The sequence below is a fragment of the Entamoeba invadens genome, assembly GCF_000330505.1.
Source record: "Entamoeba invadens IP1 unplaced genomic scaffold scaff_1105074725665, whole genome shotgun sequence".
In the NCBI taxonomy this organism is placed as follows: Eukaryota; Evosea; order Mastigamoebida; family Endamoebidae; genus Entamoeba; species Entamoeba invadens.
Window position 1 is genome coordinate 207,474 of NW_004191756.1, and position 15,762 is coordinate 223,235.

The 15,762-nt window shown below is 32.2% G+C and overlaps 5 protein-coding genes across 5 annotated transcripts; 1 reads left to right on the forward strand and 4 right to left on the reverse strand.

The window, feature by feature from the left end:
- Positions 1–49: 49 nt before the first annotated feature.
- On the reverse strand, positions 50–1,276 carry EIN_284890 (Rho/RAC guanine nucleotide exchange factor, putative; the record flags this gene model as incomplete). Its single annotated transcript, XM_004184201.1, has 1 exon — positions 50–1,276. One exon carries the CDS (start codon positions 1,274–1,276, stop codon positions 50–52), a length of 1,227 nt encoding a protein of 408 aa, XP_004184249.1.
- A 6,312-nt stretch (positions 1,277–7,588) lies between these two features.
- Positions 7,589–8,361, forward strand: EIN_284900 (hypothetical protein; the record flags this gene model as incomplete). The annotated part of the gene is made up of 3 exons (XM_004184202.1): positions 7,589–7,766; positions 7,916–8,016; positions 8,068–8,361. 3 exons carry the CDS (start codon positions 7,589–7,591, stop codon positions 8,359–8,361), a joined length of 573 nt encoding a protein of 190 aa, XP_004184250.1.
- A 291-nt stretch (positions 8,362–8,652) lies between these two features.
- EIN_284910 (transcription factor WEREWOLF, putative) lies at positions 8,653–9,171 on the reverse strand (the record flags this gene model as incomplete). Its single annotated transcript, XM_004184203.1, has 1 exon — positions 8,653–9,171. The coding sequence occupies one exon, from the start codon at positions 9,169–9,171 to the stop codon at positions 8,653–8,655; it is 519 nt and encodes a 172-aa protein (XP_004184251.1).
- Positions 9,172–10,898: 1,727 nt separating this feature from the next.
- On the reverse strand, positions 10,899–12,797 carry EIN_284920 (hypothetical protein; the record flags this gene model as incomplete). The annotated part of the gene is made up of 1 exon (XM_004184204.1): positions 10,899–12,797. One exon carries the CDS (start codon positions 12,795–12,797, stop codon positions 10,899–10,901), a length of 1,899 nt encoding a protein of 632 aa, XP_004184252.1.
- A 694-nt stretch (positions 12,798–13,491) lies between these two features.
- Positions 13,492–14,742, reverse strand: EIN_284930 (hypothetical protein; the record flags this gene model as incomplete). The annotated part of the gene is made up of 1 exon (XM_004184205.1): positions 13,492–14,742. The coding sequence occupies one exon, from the start codon at positions 14,740–14,742 to the stop codon at positions 13,492–13,494; it is 1,251 nt and encodes a 416-aa protein (XP_004184253.1).
- Between the last annotated feature and the right edge of the window lie 1,020 nt (positions 14,743–15,762).

A 15,762-nucleotide genomic window follows, 5' to 3' on the forward strand; every position in this document is an offset into this window, starting at 1 on the left:
CCTTTTTAAGTTTCATTTTATTTGTCGAACAAATACAACACAAAACAATTTAAATGTTTCTCCACGTATCTTTGAACTTGCAGAGATTCTCAAACCAATTTTTCTCGTTATTTGTCTTCCATTTGTTGTTTTTAATAATGTCGGTGAAGGCTAAGTTCCAGTCTTTTGCCTCTTTTTCATCTTCGAATTTGAGTGTGAGAGTGTCGTGAATACGTGTGAGGACGACTGTAGTCGGTTTTGGAGTCTCGACTTTGACTTTGTTGTCGAGAAGGAATTTGATGTCGTCCCAACAAGCTAAATCGTTGAGAAGATAGACAACACGATGTTTTCCATTGACCGACAATTTACTCTCTTTGAGGAAATAACGCCAAGGTTGGATCAAATTCGCATCGTTGAGGATTTGCGATACTTCGACTAACTTGTCTCGACGTTTTGCGCGCTCGTTGACCTCGTGAATGAAAAAGGTGTAGTCTGCATTTGCCTCGAAGAGCGATTTGTAGTCGTTGTGACTCTTTGGAGTCATCTTTAAGATTTGTTTGAGGATGATAGGGTACCGCATAATACGTTGCACGGGTTGAATAAGAAGTCCTTCTATTGCTTGATTTTCAAGGGTTGGTTCATTCGACTTCTCGCGCAACAATTTCAACACACAAGGATACGTTTTCAGGAATTTTAATTCCGTTTGCGCGATGTTGTAATCGATCGAGAAGCGAATGTATGGCCACACATTTGCAAGTAAGCCTTCCATTAGTGGTCCGAGTGCTGCGTTGTATGAATAATGTGTGATAACTGGTTCCAATTTGTCGATAAACATTTTGGAACACATGACTAAGTCTTCGAGAGTTAAAAAAACTCTGTCGAAGGACCTCGACGGGATGGTGTTTTGGTCTTTCATTTGCATGAATGGTATCCGAAAGTGGGTGTTGAGTAAGATCATCTTCTGGTGAAAGGACACTTCGGTCTCGTACAACTCTTTAATGGCTTCAAATCGCATTTCTAAGGTATCGATGTCATATCCCTTCTTCGCTACAAAAGTCTTACACACACTTTGTAACTTGAGTACACTCGGCATCTCACTCTCTGTTATGTGTACAGTGATACTCGAGATGTCCACTAACTTTTTTAGACCCGAGTCAGATATTGTGTTTCTCCGTGTCCGTTCAGAAGAGAGCGACCGTTCGTGTGTTCTCTCTTTGATTTCTAAATCAGGAGACGCCGTCGATTTTCCATCGACTGTTTTTTTCTTTAAGTCGTAAAATGCGGAGGAAAAACTCATTCGGATCTTTTTCTTTTTCGACTTTTTTTCTTCGTCTTGTTTGGGAAGCTCGGGAAGGCGAGATTGTTTGTGCGGAAGTGGAGGAAGGGGGGGAAGTGATTTTGATGGAGGAAGGTGTGAATTCAGTTCTAACGTTGCGATGTAGTTCAGCAATTTGTCGCATCCAGAAAACTAGAAGTTAATCACTTAAATAGTTGAAATACGTCAGAAAGAATCGGTCATAACAAACAGATGATATTTGATCCACTTCCTCTTTGGTAAGTCCAATGCTCAATAATTTGTCTTCTTTCGTCATAAGAGGTGAAGTCTGCATTGGTGTACCTCTTTGGTTTTTCTTTTCTTGAAATGAAAAAGTCGGGTTTTAAACGAAAAACCGATTTGGTTAGATATAGTTTATTATTTATTTTCTTATTAGATTTTTCGGCAATTGTGAAATTCTTTTGTGATTCAAAAAAACTTAAAAATGACAATTTATAATTCATTTTTATATTTCTATTATGGCTTTAATTCACTTCTGGGAAAGCGAAAATTCATAAAAAATAAAAAAAAGACATTTTAAAAAAAATTGTTATGAAAATGTATTTACAGAAATTTTTTTAATTGAAAATGGTAATTCTGTTTTTTTTTGGTTAATAATAATATTATTATTATAATACATGATATACAAGCATTTAAAACCCGATAATAATTATCGGGTCAACAACATCATTTTAGTCCAAATATTAATTCATAACTTTGTTATTTGTATCAATAAAATGCTTTTTCGTCGCATTCCTCTTTTTAATTTTTTTTATTTTATTAAAAAAAGAATCAACTTTTATTATTTTTAAATTATAATTATAATAACAGTTTTCACTTTAAATACCAGGTGATAAAATATGTTTTCAATAATACATAATAAGATAGAGACACTCATCACAATGAATAAAAATTATATGTATAGTCATGGTAAAAAGGTTGTTGAGTAAAAATGGTTGTTGATTGAATAAAGGTTCGGTTTATTTTTGTATTTCAAGAAAAGTTACAAATTTCTTCGCATCATTGAAATAATATTGAAAATATGTTTTTGAGCAAATAAAACTATTTTTAACAAAGGAGTGTATTTTTAATACTAATTGTTTTCTTCTCAATCTCAACATTTTTGTGTGTTGATTTTATAAAATGTATAACATTTTCAATTTTGAATCGAAAATTGTTTTTTTTTAATTCAAAAAACAAGTATAGTTCAATATAGTTAATATAGTTTCTGAAAAAATGAAAGTGCTTTTTTTTCACCATGTTCGAAAAATAGAACACAAACAAGGATAATCATAAAAACGATAGTTGACAGTATGACAATTAGTTGTCAATTTTATAACATTAAGAGCTGTTTATTGAACATTATAGATATGACATTATACATAATCATTGTTGTTTATCAAAAAAAGAAAATGAAAGTGCTTTTTTTCACCCCCTTTCATTTTTTGAGTAAAATAAAAAATGAAATTGAAATATTATATTTTTGTTAAATTTGAGTACTCCTCTTTATTACAAATGTTGTTTGTATTGGCAGCAAACTATACACAATCATGAGTATCAAAGTTATGGCCACACAATCATTTTTTAAATTTATTTTCTTGATAACATGAAAAATAGAAAATAAAGAGTCAATTGTTACGTAAAGAAACGGGAAATCACCCAAATTTTATAAATATATATAGCGATTAGATGTCAAATTGTTGGGGAATAATAAAGACAATTTTTTGAAACACTTCAAATTATAATTATTAATAAAATTAACCATTAATTATAATAAAAACGATAAATACAGCTGGTTTCAGAACTCAATAATCATGTCCAAACCACAGCGAAAACCCGCTTCAAAAAAATTGGATTTGAGAGTGTTGCGCAACAGTACAAAATCGGGTCGTGGCTGTGATTTTTTGGATTTCTGTGAAACCCATGCAACAGAAATCATGGAATGTCTAACACTCCAACAACAAATGAAATTGTTGAGAAGTGAAAAATGGCTTGAAAAGGGTTCAATTGAAACAAAAGCCAAAGTGTTAGGTGTCTCACCCTCGACGGCCCGCCTCAACAACTTGTATGACGATGTCGAAGGGAAGTCTGGAAGAAAACGAGAAATTAATCAATCGAGAATGCCGTTGTTGTTGGAAACAATTCGAGAAAGACAAAACACCACCAAACCAATCACCACTAAAGAGATGGGAAATGTTGTAGAAGGAGTTGTTGGGAAGAAAGTATCAAAAAGAACCATCGCAAACAGTTTGAGAAGGGAGGGTTTAATTAAGAAGATTGCAAAACCAATGGATAAGGAGAGAGCTGAGCTGAGTAAAGATGAGTTAAGAAGCTATGAAACTAGAGCAGCTGATTTGTTGAACAATGACAAACAATATGCGGGAGAAAGAGTTGTCCACTTGAATGGAGTTAAACCTTCCCTCCTTTTCAACATGGATGAAAGTGGTTATTGTCCATTTGTGGACTCAAAAAGGAGCAACTTTTATGTTGACGACAACTACAACTACAACCACACCAACTCTTACTCTGTTGATCGCTCTCAAAAACTCATAACATTGATTGCAGGAATATTTGCCAACAACACCACGCTGAAACCAATGATCATACTATCAAACTTGACAATGAAAAATGAAATCGACAGATACATAGACAGAGACGATGTTGAAATTGCATATCAACGCAAATCCTTCATTACGGAAGACATATACATGATGTGGCTTGAAAGATGTATTAAACCAGAACTGTAATTAAGAAGAAAAAATTGCCCACAAGAATGGGCGGTTTTAATACAAGACAACTGTGTTAGCCACATTAAAGATGGTGCTAGAAAGTGGCTGTTCGAAAATAAAGTGGCTTTATTATTATTGTGCCCACACAGCAGCCACTTGTCTCAACCACTGGACATCGTCATATTTGGCGTTCAAAAAGTTTGTTTTTTATTATGAGAGAAATTATTGAAATAATATTATTATTCAAAGCCGTTATGAGTCTTGTTAACATGTTAACATGTTTACTTTTCTTTTATTGTTATTGACATATAGAGAACAATGGGTTCTTCGATAGTTTCTCGGCTTGTTGGTATGAAGTACCCCATTGGTGTTATGTCTCAAAAGGATGATGTTGAAGATGAAGTCAAGAAGGCTACCAAGCGAAGAAAAATGGAAATTTTAAAACGCAAGGATCAAGACGGTGCAATAGATGCTGCTAAGTTGGAAGAGTTGTCTGTTTGTATGGTCACAAAAAGAGTCGTTGAAATCATCCAATCGTTCAAAATTGCCTGCGTAAACAACAAAAACACCTCGGCCTTTCACATGTGTGGTTACGTAAAAAAGCCAATTGGAAAAGAAAAGGAGAGTACTTATGATGTCACAATTTTTTACTGTAGGGAGTATGCCTTCAGAATACCAGAGTTTTTGGGAGAACAGGTTTGCGTAGTTACTGTTGCCTTTCCTGGAAGAAGAAGCAACTTAAACATTGATAAAAACGAAGGCATTTTAAAATGATTGAAAATTTGTGTTATGTTTGATTTATTTTTTGAATATTTCCTGATAATTTCAATGTAAGTTGGGCTGACCTGTAAGGTTAATTAAAGTACACAAGTTCAAAAGGAATTCAAAATGAAATTTATTTTTATTATTCAATCATTGATAGTATTATTTAAGTTTAAAATAATAAAAATATGGTTTTAAAAACGTCTTTTTGATACAATTATCAAATTATGACATCTTGTAAACTTTAAGTTTTTACAGATCAACTCTGATTTTTACATATTTAAGAGATCAATTAAACTGATATTTTATTATTTACTCACGTTTAAGTAAGAACTGTATTTTCCTTAATTATTCTTACATCGACAATCTTTTTTTCACAACTGTTTATTATTGTTTGTTTTTTATTTCTCTTTATTCAATGTGTTTATCGATGGCTTTATTTGCTTTAGTTGGACCAATACTGGTTGTCAAAAAGGTGGAATTGTGGAGTTTGTTTACGTTTTGTTAATACAGAAAGTGTTGACCGTATAGGTTTAGCGTTTCTTTTGATGATTGGCTTTGTACTTGTTTAAAGCATAAAATACTCTTGCCATTGACTAGAGCATTCATCTAATTGAAACTTTTATCATCTTTTTGTTATTGTTATTGTTTATAAATGAGAAGAAATCTTCTTTCCCTTCATTTTCTATTTATTTTTTTCGTTTTGATTTGAATAATATGTTCTTTTTGGTTCTCTTTGAAGGGAAAACAACTTCAATTAAAGGTACACTACAAGTGTAACTTTTATTGAAATGTAAAAATAAACCGAACCTTTATTCAATCAACAACCTTTTTTACCATGACTATATTATTTGATATAAAGTTGTTATTATCTTGATGTACATGTTACAATCTATCGCCGATACGTGTTGTTAATCCATTTTTAAATATCTTTTTTTTATAAAATGCTTGTAACTTACATTACATATACACATCAACTTATTTTAAACATTCATTCTAATTTACATAATGTGTGTTTTTGTACAAAATCATTTATCATATATCGTTTGGCTTGTTAAACCAAACACAATCCGTTTGTATTATAAACTCGGTATCTTAGTCTGCACGCAAAAATAACATTCAACAACTTCTTTATATCTTTGGTGTTGTCTTTCTAAAATTTTTGTGTTTGTTCTACAATTGTTTTTGTTTATTATCGATTTGATATACTGTCTAACATATTTTATTAATTATTTATCAAGACCTCTATTATTTTCAACTGTTAATGTTTTTATGTTTTTATCACACCTTATCGAAATATGATATATATGTTAAACGTATAACACATTAAAGTATATAAAAGTTTTCATTAAAATACCATTACTTCTAATACCTTTTTATTTCTTATTAGTATTTTAAATCTCATTTAAATAACAAATACTTTTTTCTAATTTTTAACTATTTTATTATTTAACCTCTTTTTTTAATTTCAAAAACTTGTTTGTCTGTCTGTTTATACAATTACTATTTAAAACAATAATTAATTCATCAAAAAAAGAGATAATTTATTTAAAATTTTATCTTTTCTTAAGGAACTAAACTTGAATAAAACGATAGTTAGTAAAAATTAACTATCGTTCGTATTGAAAAATCATCACATTTTATTATTAAGATTAGTAAAAACAATTATATTTATAGTATATTGCTTATTAGTAAAATACTATTAAGAAGCGCAAGAATAACGTACAACTGAAATAAATAAATAAATATTTGCGTTAGACAAACATATATATGTAGATGTAGAAGATATATGTAGATAGATTATTTGCTTATTTAGATTGTTATAAAATAAAATTATAGTTAAATATAATTATAAAAAAGTACATTGAATAATAATTGACAATTGTGAACTGTAAATAGAAACAGATGTTTTTTCAAAAAGTAAAAATTGTTTTTTTATTTTTTTTAATAAAATATAATAAATAATATAATTTCAAGAGATAATGGTTTTCTAATAAAGTTTATAATACGGGTACAACAATTAATAAATGTATTAATTAATAAAAACAAGTATTAAAACTTATAATTTAAAAATTAATCAATATAATAACTTTTTATATACACATAAATTGATAGCTTATTCAAAAACACACAGAAAACTTTAAGTGTTATGTTATTGAATAACATATTAAGATAATACTAATGGCATTTATTAATTTTTTATTGTTAAAATTCAATAATAAAACAAATTAATAGTAAAAATATATTAATTTTGCCGACAATTCATTAAACCCTTTTTTTATTCTAAAAATAATAAAATAAAAATTAATATAATTTGACCATTAATTAAAAATAGTAAAAAATATTTACAACAATACAATGAAATAATTATTTTTTTTCTGGAAATCTTGAAAATTCACCGTAATAATCTGCCTAAGTTTTTGCTCTTAAAATGCATTAATTATAAAAAAAACGAGAAATAATTATTGTAAATGTTAACTTTTCTTGTTTTTTAATTAAAAAAAAGAATAAAATAACAATTGTAGTATTTCTAATTTAATAAACCATAAATAATATAAAAACGACATTAAAAAAACGAAAAAGGAAAAGCAACTTGTTTTTAAAATTTAGTATTTCTCAACACAACTTTTCACACTTCAAGAGTTGTTTTAAAACAAGAAAATGCCAAACTAAAAGTGTGAGGTTAATAATAGTTTAGATTTTTCTTCACGAAGATCTTCACCAAAGATCTCTGTCTTCTTTTTAAAATTTTTCAAATAAGGATTTTTGTGTAAAAACTCGAAAATTTGAACGAAATACAACAATGACTGATACACTGACACTGAAGATACTCATGATTGGTGAGAGTGGAGTGGGTAAGACTTCAATTGTGAAGAGGTATTGTGAGGGTGTATTTGAAGACTCGATGATGTCGACTGTTGGCATAGATTTTGAATTCAAGGAAACCACTGTTGGAGGCAAGAAAATCAAATTACAAATATGTTTGTTGTTTATTATCACATGATATTACTGTTATAAAAAAGAAATATCGATTAATGACTAGGGGACACCGGTTTGTGTATTCAAAATCTTTCAATTTGTTCATCGAATTGATAACAATAACATCAAACGAACTCTATTTGACAAGTAGCAGGACAGGAGAGGTTTCATAATGTGACGTCGAGTTACTTCAGAGGTACACATGGCTGTGTAATTGTATATGATGTAAATAAAGTCGAAACGTACGACAGGGTTTGTGGTTCATTCGGCCTATTAATTAATTTAATAAACAATAACATGTAGTTGTCGTATTGGGTGGAGGAGTATTTGGACGAGCAACCAAACAGTGAAATAGTGATTGTTGGCAACAAAGCAGACAATGGCAAACAAGTTTCCAAAGATGTCACACAAGACTTTGCATATGGTAAAAAGGTGAAGCGGTTTTATACGAGTGCGAAGACAGGGATGAACATCGATGAAGTGTTCGATGAGCTTGCTGAAGCGATATCTTCAAATGAGAAGATCATGTCTTCACTGCATGAGACCAACAAAATAACAACACTGGCTCCCATAGAAGAGAGCAAGTCATGTTGTTGAACAACCCACGATATTGTATTACTGTTACTCCACATAAATAAATTATCTAATAATTTCATCGTATGATTCATTTATAGTTTTGTATGAACAAAACAAGTCAGTTTCCTTTTGAAAACAAAGAATAGTAAAATATTTTTAATAATTTTTTACCATTTAAAACATTACTAAAAAGTTTGAATTTTTGTAGTAATTTTGTACTAAAACTGGTCAATTTGAATAACAAATAAATTATAAATAAACCATAATTATAGCTAAAGTATTCCCACACCAATCCACAACAAATCCCACACATTACAAAAAAGAAAAAGCGGTCTTATCCAAGACTGGAGAAAACGCGCTTGGCAATTTTTCATTTGTCTTGTTTTCGATAGTAAAGTTATTATTAATAGGAGCTTCTAAAATATGACCATGAAAGGCAGTCTTTTTTTTCGACTTGGCCAAGTATGAGAAAAACCTATTTTTAATCGAGTTTGGGGACCGCCCAGGTAAGAGTCGAGATATCTCTGTCCACTTATTTCCTACCTCTTTTTGCTTTTTTAATATGATGCTATCCTCTTCCGGCGTCCACGGACTTTTAGGACCACAGTCAAATAAATAATTAAAGTACCTCTCTCGACATTGTTTCCGGGATCGATTGGGGATGTTCTCAGCAACAGACTTCCAATCGTTTTTCTTACACATCTCGACTGTTGCTAAAAGAAGCGCATCCTCCTCTTTCGTCCACAAGTTGGTGTTTTTCTTCTTTTTTGTTGTTGTCTCGCTCTTCGAGTCTGCCTCTTGAGGAGACGAACGAGCTCGTTTGGAGTTCATCAAACTTGTGACGATCAGAGTTCCCCACGAAACAAAGATGCAGCGACTGCCAAATCTTCAGAGACACAAAACACACCTTTTTGTAGAATTTATGGCGTATTCGGGTGGATGTCGCCTTTCAAAAGCCCGAATTTTTGCAACAATCCTTTTTCGAAAAAAATGTTTTGTGTTAAATCATAAAATCAGGCAATTAATTTCTCATCATTTCTTTCGGCATCCCCCTCCTCTTGGTATTAAAAGTAATTATTCTTGACGCTTTCTATCAATAGAGAGCTAGTCCTAATTATTCATTTTGGAATACATTCCTTTATTTGTCTTCGATTGTTCATATTTCCTCAATTACTTCTTCCTTTTTTCTTGCAAAAAGTTATTAAAAGTCTCTTCTCTCTTGAATGTTTTAGTGGCTGAATATCGGGAATAACTGGTTGTGATAGAACAAATACCTAATCTTGTTTCCTCGATATTCTTGTCACTTAAAACGAATCACCCTTTTGTCTTTCAAACTTGTTTTCCCAAAAAAAAACTTGGGCTTTCCCTATTTAGATACTCGTTTTGTCAGGTATATTTAATTGATGAGTTGGAGACATTTACTTAATATTTCCTTTTTTTAAAATTTTTCATATTATTTCTTTTTTCATTATATTTTTGAACACAAAAATGGGTTTTTTATTTGATATTTGAGTTGATCATAAATGGTAGTCTCTTTTGTTTTTCGATTACCAAAGCATTCTAACTATTGAAGTTTCACTTCTAATCTTTTGTCATTTTTACTAGTAATGTTATTAGTTTTATTTTGGTGCAATAATTTGGAACTTCCATTTAAACTATAACTATATAATACAAAAATTAATCGGTAACTATGCGATCGAAGGCCGATTTCTTGGCATTTTAGCCAAAAATAACAATGTAAAAATATGATTGTTGGAATTCGATTGGGTATTTGCAAAAGACCGGGATTGTGACCAAATTGTTGTTATAAAAAGTAAAAACATTTTGGATTTCATTTTCAAAACTGTCATTGATCCATTTCGGGATCAAAAAATCGTTTATTCATATAATTATTTTAACTATAATTCTGTCGTATTTTAAGTTACACTAAATTTGAATAACTTCTATAGCCCTTGAACCGATTCTATTATCTTAAATCGTACATTTGTACTATATTTCAATGATTTAATTGTATTGATATATAGTACGATTAAGCATAATTAGAGTTGAAAAGGTAGTTCAAAATTACTTTTTTTCGCTGCTGACAAAAAATCTTTAGTGTTTCGTATTTGGTCAATATGAAAAACTTGTTTAAACTATAAAAAGCACTCAAAACGTTTTGAACTTTGAAAAGTCCACTTTCAAGTTGTTTTTGCAATAACAGTCCTATTTTTACAATGAAATAGCAAATAAAATTGAACCTTGCTGCGACTTAGGGAACCAGACATTCCTGTGGTTTTTGGACTCGACAAAACCTTTGTGTCCATTCTGCAAACGCCCTTTTTCTCGTTCTCTTTTCTTCAAATTGGCACCAATCCGAAGAAAAACCCTAAAAAACGTCCAAGAAAAACTATTCCGCACACCACGACTTAGAAAATGCCACACGTACACATTATTCTGCACCTGAAACGATTCAGAATACGAACATTTATTCGAAAGTGATTGTTCATAGATCAACGTTCCCTGTGTATTGTCTCGAATAAATCGGCACTCGAACAAACAAACAACACTAATGAAATTTATTTCTTCTTATCAACAACCCTCTTATACACGCCTTCGAGTATCTTTGTCCTCTCGTTCGTCTTTTCACTAGCAAGCACGCCACTCACATTCGAAGCACACACGGCGTTGATCACCAACGTGAAGATGAACTCTCTCAAATATTTATTCCCAACTAAATACTGCTCGCTAGGAAAATCATCAGACACTACTTCGGAGTCTTCTTTCGTCCACATTTCAACTCGGTAATTCCCTCCATTCGCCTTTGTAACTATAATGACAACCTGCGTTCGGATCGACTTGATTGAGTTCATATCAATTCGGTCACTATTCTCCTTGAATAGTATGATAACAGCCTCTTGCATGAACAACTCAAAACACTTCTGTGGCGGCACCATTGGGCCGACTTTGTACATCACCTCAAAACAGTCCTTTCTCACATAAACACTATACCTCCCATCGCCATTCTCCTTCGTGTCCAACCCTCCAGCATACCCCGGAAATCCTCGCAACTCGACGCCATCCCCCAAGACCGCCAAAAACTCTAAAAAGTCGTTTGAAAATTCTCTCCGTTCTCCCATCTGTCGCCAGTTGCACCCCTCTTTCCCAGAACTGATCACAAACGCGCTCACTTGTCGCTGTGTTATCAGATCATCAAACAGACACATCTCTTCATTAATCGCCACATCAAATTGTATCATCGAAATCGCAGCACAAAATAGTCCGCTCACAATTTTGCTTGCGCGCTGTTTGGTGCATTTGCCGTCGTCCGGATAGGCATAACCAAACGGAATAACTTCTCGCTTCTCTCCTCCATTCCATCGAATCAACGCACACACATTACCAGTCGTCTCAGAACACCACCCAAACTCAAGAGGCAGTTTATCCATTTCTTTGATGAGTAACAGCACAACACCGTGTTCTCTATCAACTCCTATCCACTTGGAGACTTTTCCCTCGTCAGAACCGAAGTGCACCTTCCACCAGGGCTCTTTAGGAAACAGAAACGTCCCGGTGGTGTTTTTACCTTTACGCCGTTTCCACTTCCCAGTAACATCAACACACTGTGCGGCAACAAAGTCGTCTTTTAAGGGGAAATATCCCCAATACTCTTTCATTACATCGGTAAGTGGCTGGATGTTTGTGTTAGGTAGAATAAAGAGTGGTTTTGCCTCCTCTTCCTTTTTGGGCACAACAACAACATTGGTATTCTCTCCACTGCCTTCTTCTGAGGAATTTTTACGTTCGATGGACTTTGACTCCGTGGAAAGGCGGTGCTCCATGGAAGATGTGAGTCGGATTTTCTTCACTATTTTGTTGGTTGGGATGTGTTGCTGTGACTGCAAAAATTCCAAGTACGTTGAATCGACGTCTCTCACGCTCTTCATTTCTCGCGCTTTGATTCCGTATGTAACAAGCTTTTGTCGACCAGTTTCGTCAACTGAGCTTCTTCTCTGACGTGGGAGGATTCCCCTGTAAATGGTGTTTTTCAATTTCTCGATTTCAGTGAATCCCTTGTCGTAGATTTGTGTGAGTGTTTTCATCTGCACGTCAAAGAGTTCCGTTCCTTCCTTCACAACTTTCTCCAATTCCCTTGTCTGTTCCTCCTTCTTTTCCAATAGCATTTCTTTGTATGACTTGTCCTCCTCACAAAAACACCCCAGCGATTTTGACACTTCAGCCTCTCGTATCACTCGTTGGGATTCTTCTTGAAATTTCTGAAGACGTGCTTTGGTTTGTTGGTATGTATCTGTTTTTGCTTGGAGAATAAGACGGAACTGCTCGTTGATGTTCTTGAAGATGTCGCGCTCCTTGCGAAGATAAAAAACCGCGTTTTTGGCACTGTCAGAGTCCGACTCTTTCATCGCTACTATACGACGGTTCTCCTCGATCAATTGCTTCACACGTTCTAGACTCATCGTAATTTTTTAGTTTCGGTTTAATCTCAAGAAGATGTTTTGTTCAACAGCTTTTCAACAGGTGTATTTAGTTTCTTTACTGGTTATTTTACTATTGTGTATTAGTTAATTGTCTTATTGTCACATTCCAAGTTTTTTCCAATCTTTTGAAATGCTTTTCTTATTTTCATGTTATTTTTATTATAAAAACCAAGTTATTTTTATTTTTATTTTATTTGTATTTTTAATTAATTTATATATTAATTTAAATAAAATATACTAAAAAAATATAAGTTTGTTTTTAACCATTCAAAATTGATGTCTAATCAAAATTCAAAATGTCAGAATCTTTTGTTTTCTTTTGATAAAAAAAATAAACTAAATTAGATAATAAAAAAATATTTTATTAGTAATTTATAATAATAATATTTGCTAATTTAAGGAATGGTATTTAAAACTAAAATAATCTTTCCTTTTTCAATTTCAAGCAAAATGATAAATAATCGAAATAAAATTTCAAAAATTCCACTTTTTGATTTTTTACAATAAACAACAAATTATTTGTTTTTTATTTGCCGACGCAAATAAAAAATCGCTTTTTTGAATTTTTTTAAAAATCTTTTTTTTTGAATTATTGACGGTAAAACTATATTTAAAATACAAACAAACTATAAAAATAAACAGAATAAACAGAGGAATTACTACATACTCTTACTCAATTTTCTACATCATATCGCAGACAGACTTCGTTCTTAAATCTTGGTGTGCCAACGATGACACTTCTTGTTTCTGAGGACATAATGAATGGTTGGTTCTTTGAGAGTAACTGTGGATTGGTTTGTGTAATGTTGAGTCGATGTGTCTTAAACTCACTCGACCCTCGTGGCGTTAGTGTTTTAAGGACACATTTATACTCAACCGACTTTGGTGTTTGTGGTGTGTGTCTTCCTTCAAAAGTATTTGGGTTGAGTGGAAGAGTCGATGTTAAAGATCTTCTATGATTTCTCTTCTTTAACTCGCTCTTGACTGAATTCTTGAAGTCAGCGACGTCGATATGTGGATTAAAAAACGCGGGCATTTCCGGCTCAGACATTTTGTCGCAGTTCCTCAGCGCGACGTCCGCGAACATTTCGTTGAAATGATTTAACAAATACATAACCGACTCTATCAGCTTTCCAGTGACAAGAACATCTTGTTCCGGACACGAGCACAGTACAAGACAAATGCATGTGGCCATATTGTATTCATTCATTTTGTTGATGTGCTTCTTCTGGACGACCTCATCCAAAAATGAAAAGATGTACCACAACACATTCTGATTCTCTTCGGGTAATGACATGATGAATTTGTTATTGATCATTCGTTGTTTTGGAAGATTAATGAAGTCTAATAAGTAACGAGACGGTATCACTGAGTCTGGTAAAGTCCTTAAATAATACTTTAAAAAGGACGCAGCAACTATACAGTCGTCGTCTCGACTCTCAAATCGCAAGTCTTCATCGTCATCGACAATAGCACGCAATTTCTCAAGTTGTTCCATCCCCGCAGTCATCCGGAAAATGCCCTGCGTATTCACACCGTCGTTCTTTCGCAAATACTGAACACTTCTGTATATTGGATTGGGGATATACCATCCAGACTTCTTAATACCAACGGAGAGAGGAAACCCAAAGACCCCAATGTTTAATGTGGACACTGATATCTTGTTTACCCATGAGCGATAGACTGTCTTCGATTGAAAGACAAATGTCTTGGTATCATCGTAGATCAAACAGAAACTGAGAGGTATTTGCTCTGGAGACAAGCCTTTGTCTTTTGGATTGAGTCGCATTAAAGTACTCTCAAGGATAATTGGAGTTTTGTGTCCTATTTGGAGAATATGCTTGTCGTTGTGGATGTAATACGTCACAACCTTCTCGACGATTTGTTTCCCGTCCCATAATGGTATAGTGATTGGGTCGTTCATCGTTTGTTTTATGGGAATTGAAGTTCGTCTGCACTTTCCTTTTAACACTCTTTAGACAGTAAGACTTTGTCTGCCTTTTTTTTTCTTCTTAATTTGGATACATTTCGCTTTTGGGAATTAGATATGAATTATGTGTATTATAGAATTAGTTTTAAGTAAAATAATGGGTTTATTTGATCAATTAAGTTATAGAACCAAATGTGAACTTTTGATTTGCAAAGTCACTTTACTTAAAAGTTTGACTAAACTCGTTAATTTTTATGATTTGTTTAAGACCACTTAAGATATTCTATGAGTATTAATTTGGTGGTTGTTGCTAGAAAGGGGAATGTGAATCCTTTATCGCATATCTTTGTTCTATTGTTTAGTATGGTTTTATTATAGTTTATAATATCTATTAAATTAAAAAGATTATAACTAAAGGCATTTGTGAGGTGGAGAATCCAAACTTCCATTGACTTAACCAATTTTATTGATTTTGAAAAAGTTTATCATTTTATTAAAAATAAAACGGCAATTTTTGTTCGATATTGTCGCCGTTTTCTTTTTTACTATTTTTATCGGGTTTTAAACTATAAATTATATTATAATAAAGAAATGTTATTTCAGATAAATAAAAATGCAGTTAACAATAAAAAGCTCAGAAGTTTTAGAACTATTAAGACTGATGTTTAAAAAAAATCAACCAATTATATATTATATTTAAATTTTTAAACTTAATAAATAAAATAAATATATAAGAATTTTTTAAAATAAAAGTTTAAATTATACTATACATGCAATGATATATTAATTTATTTTATTAAAAATATTAATAAAATATTTTTTTTATAACATAAAAGTAATGGTTAAATATTAAAAAAATCAATAAAGAGAAAGGACGGACATGGGGACGAAGGACGGGAATATAGGCCGAAGGACGTCCTTTGTGGTTTAGGGATGTCCTCCCGCTATAAAGGGCGTCCTTTATGTGTATATGGTGTCCTTTCTATTATTTTCGTGTCCGCGGCATTTTTAATA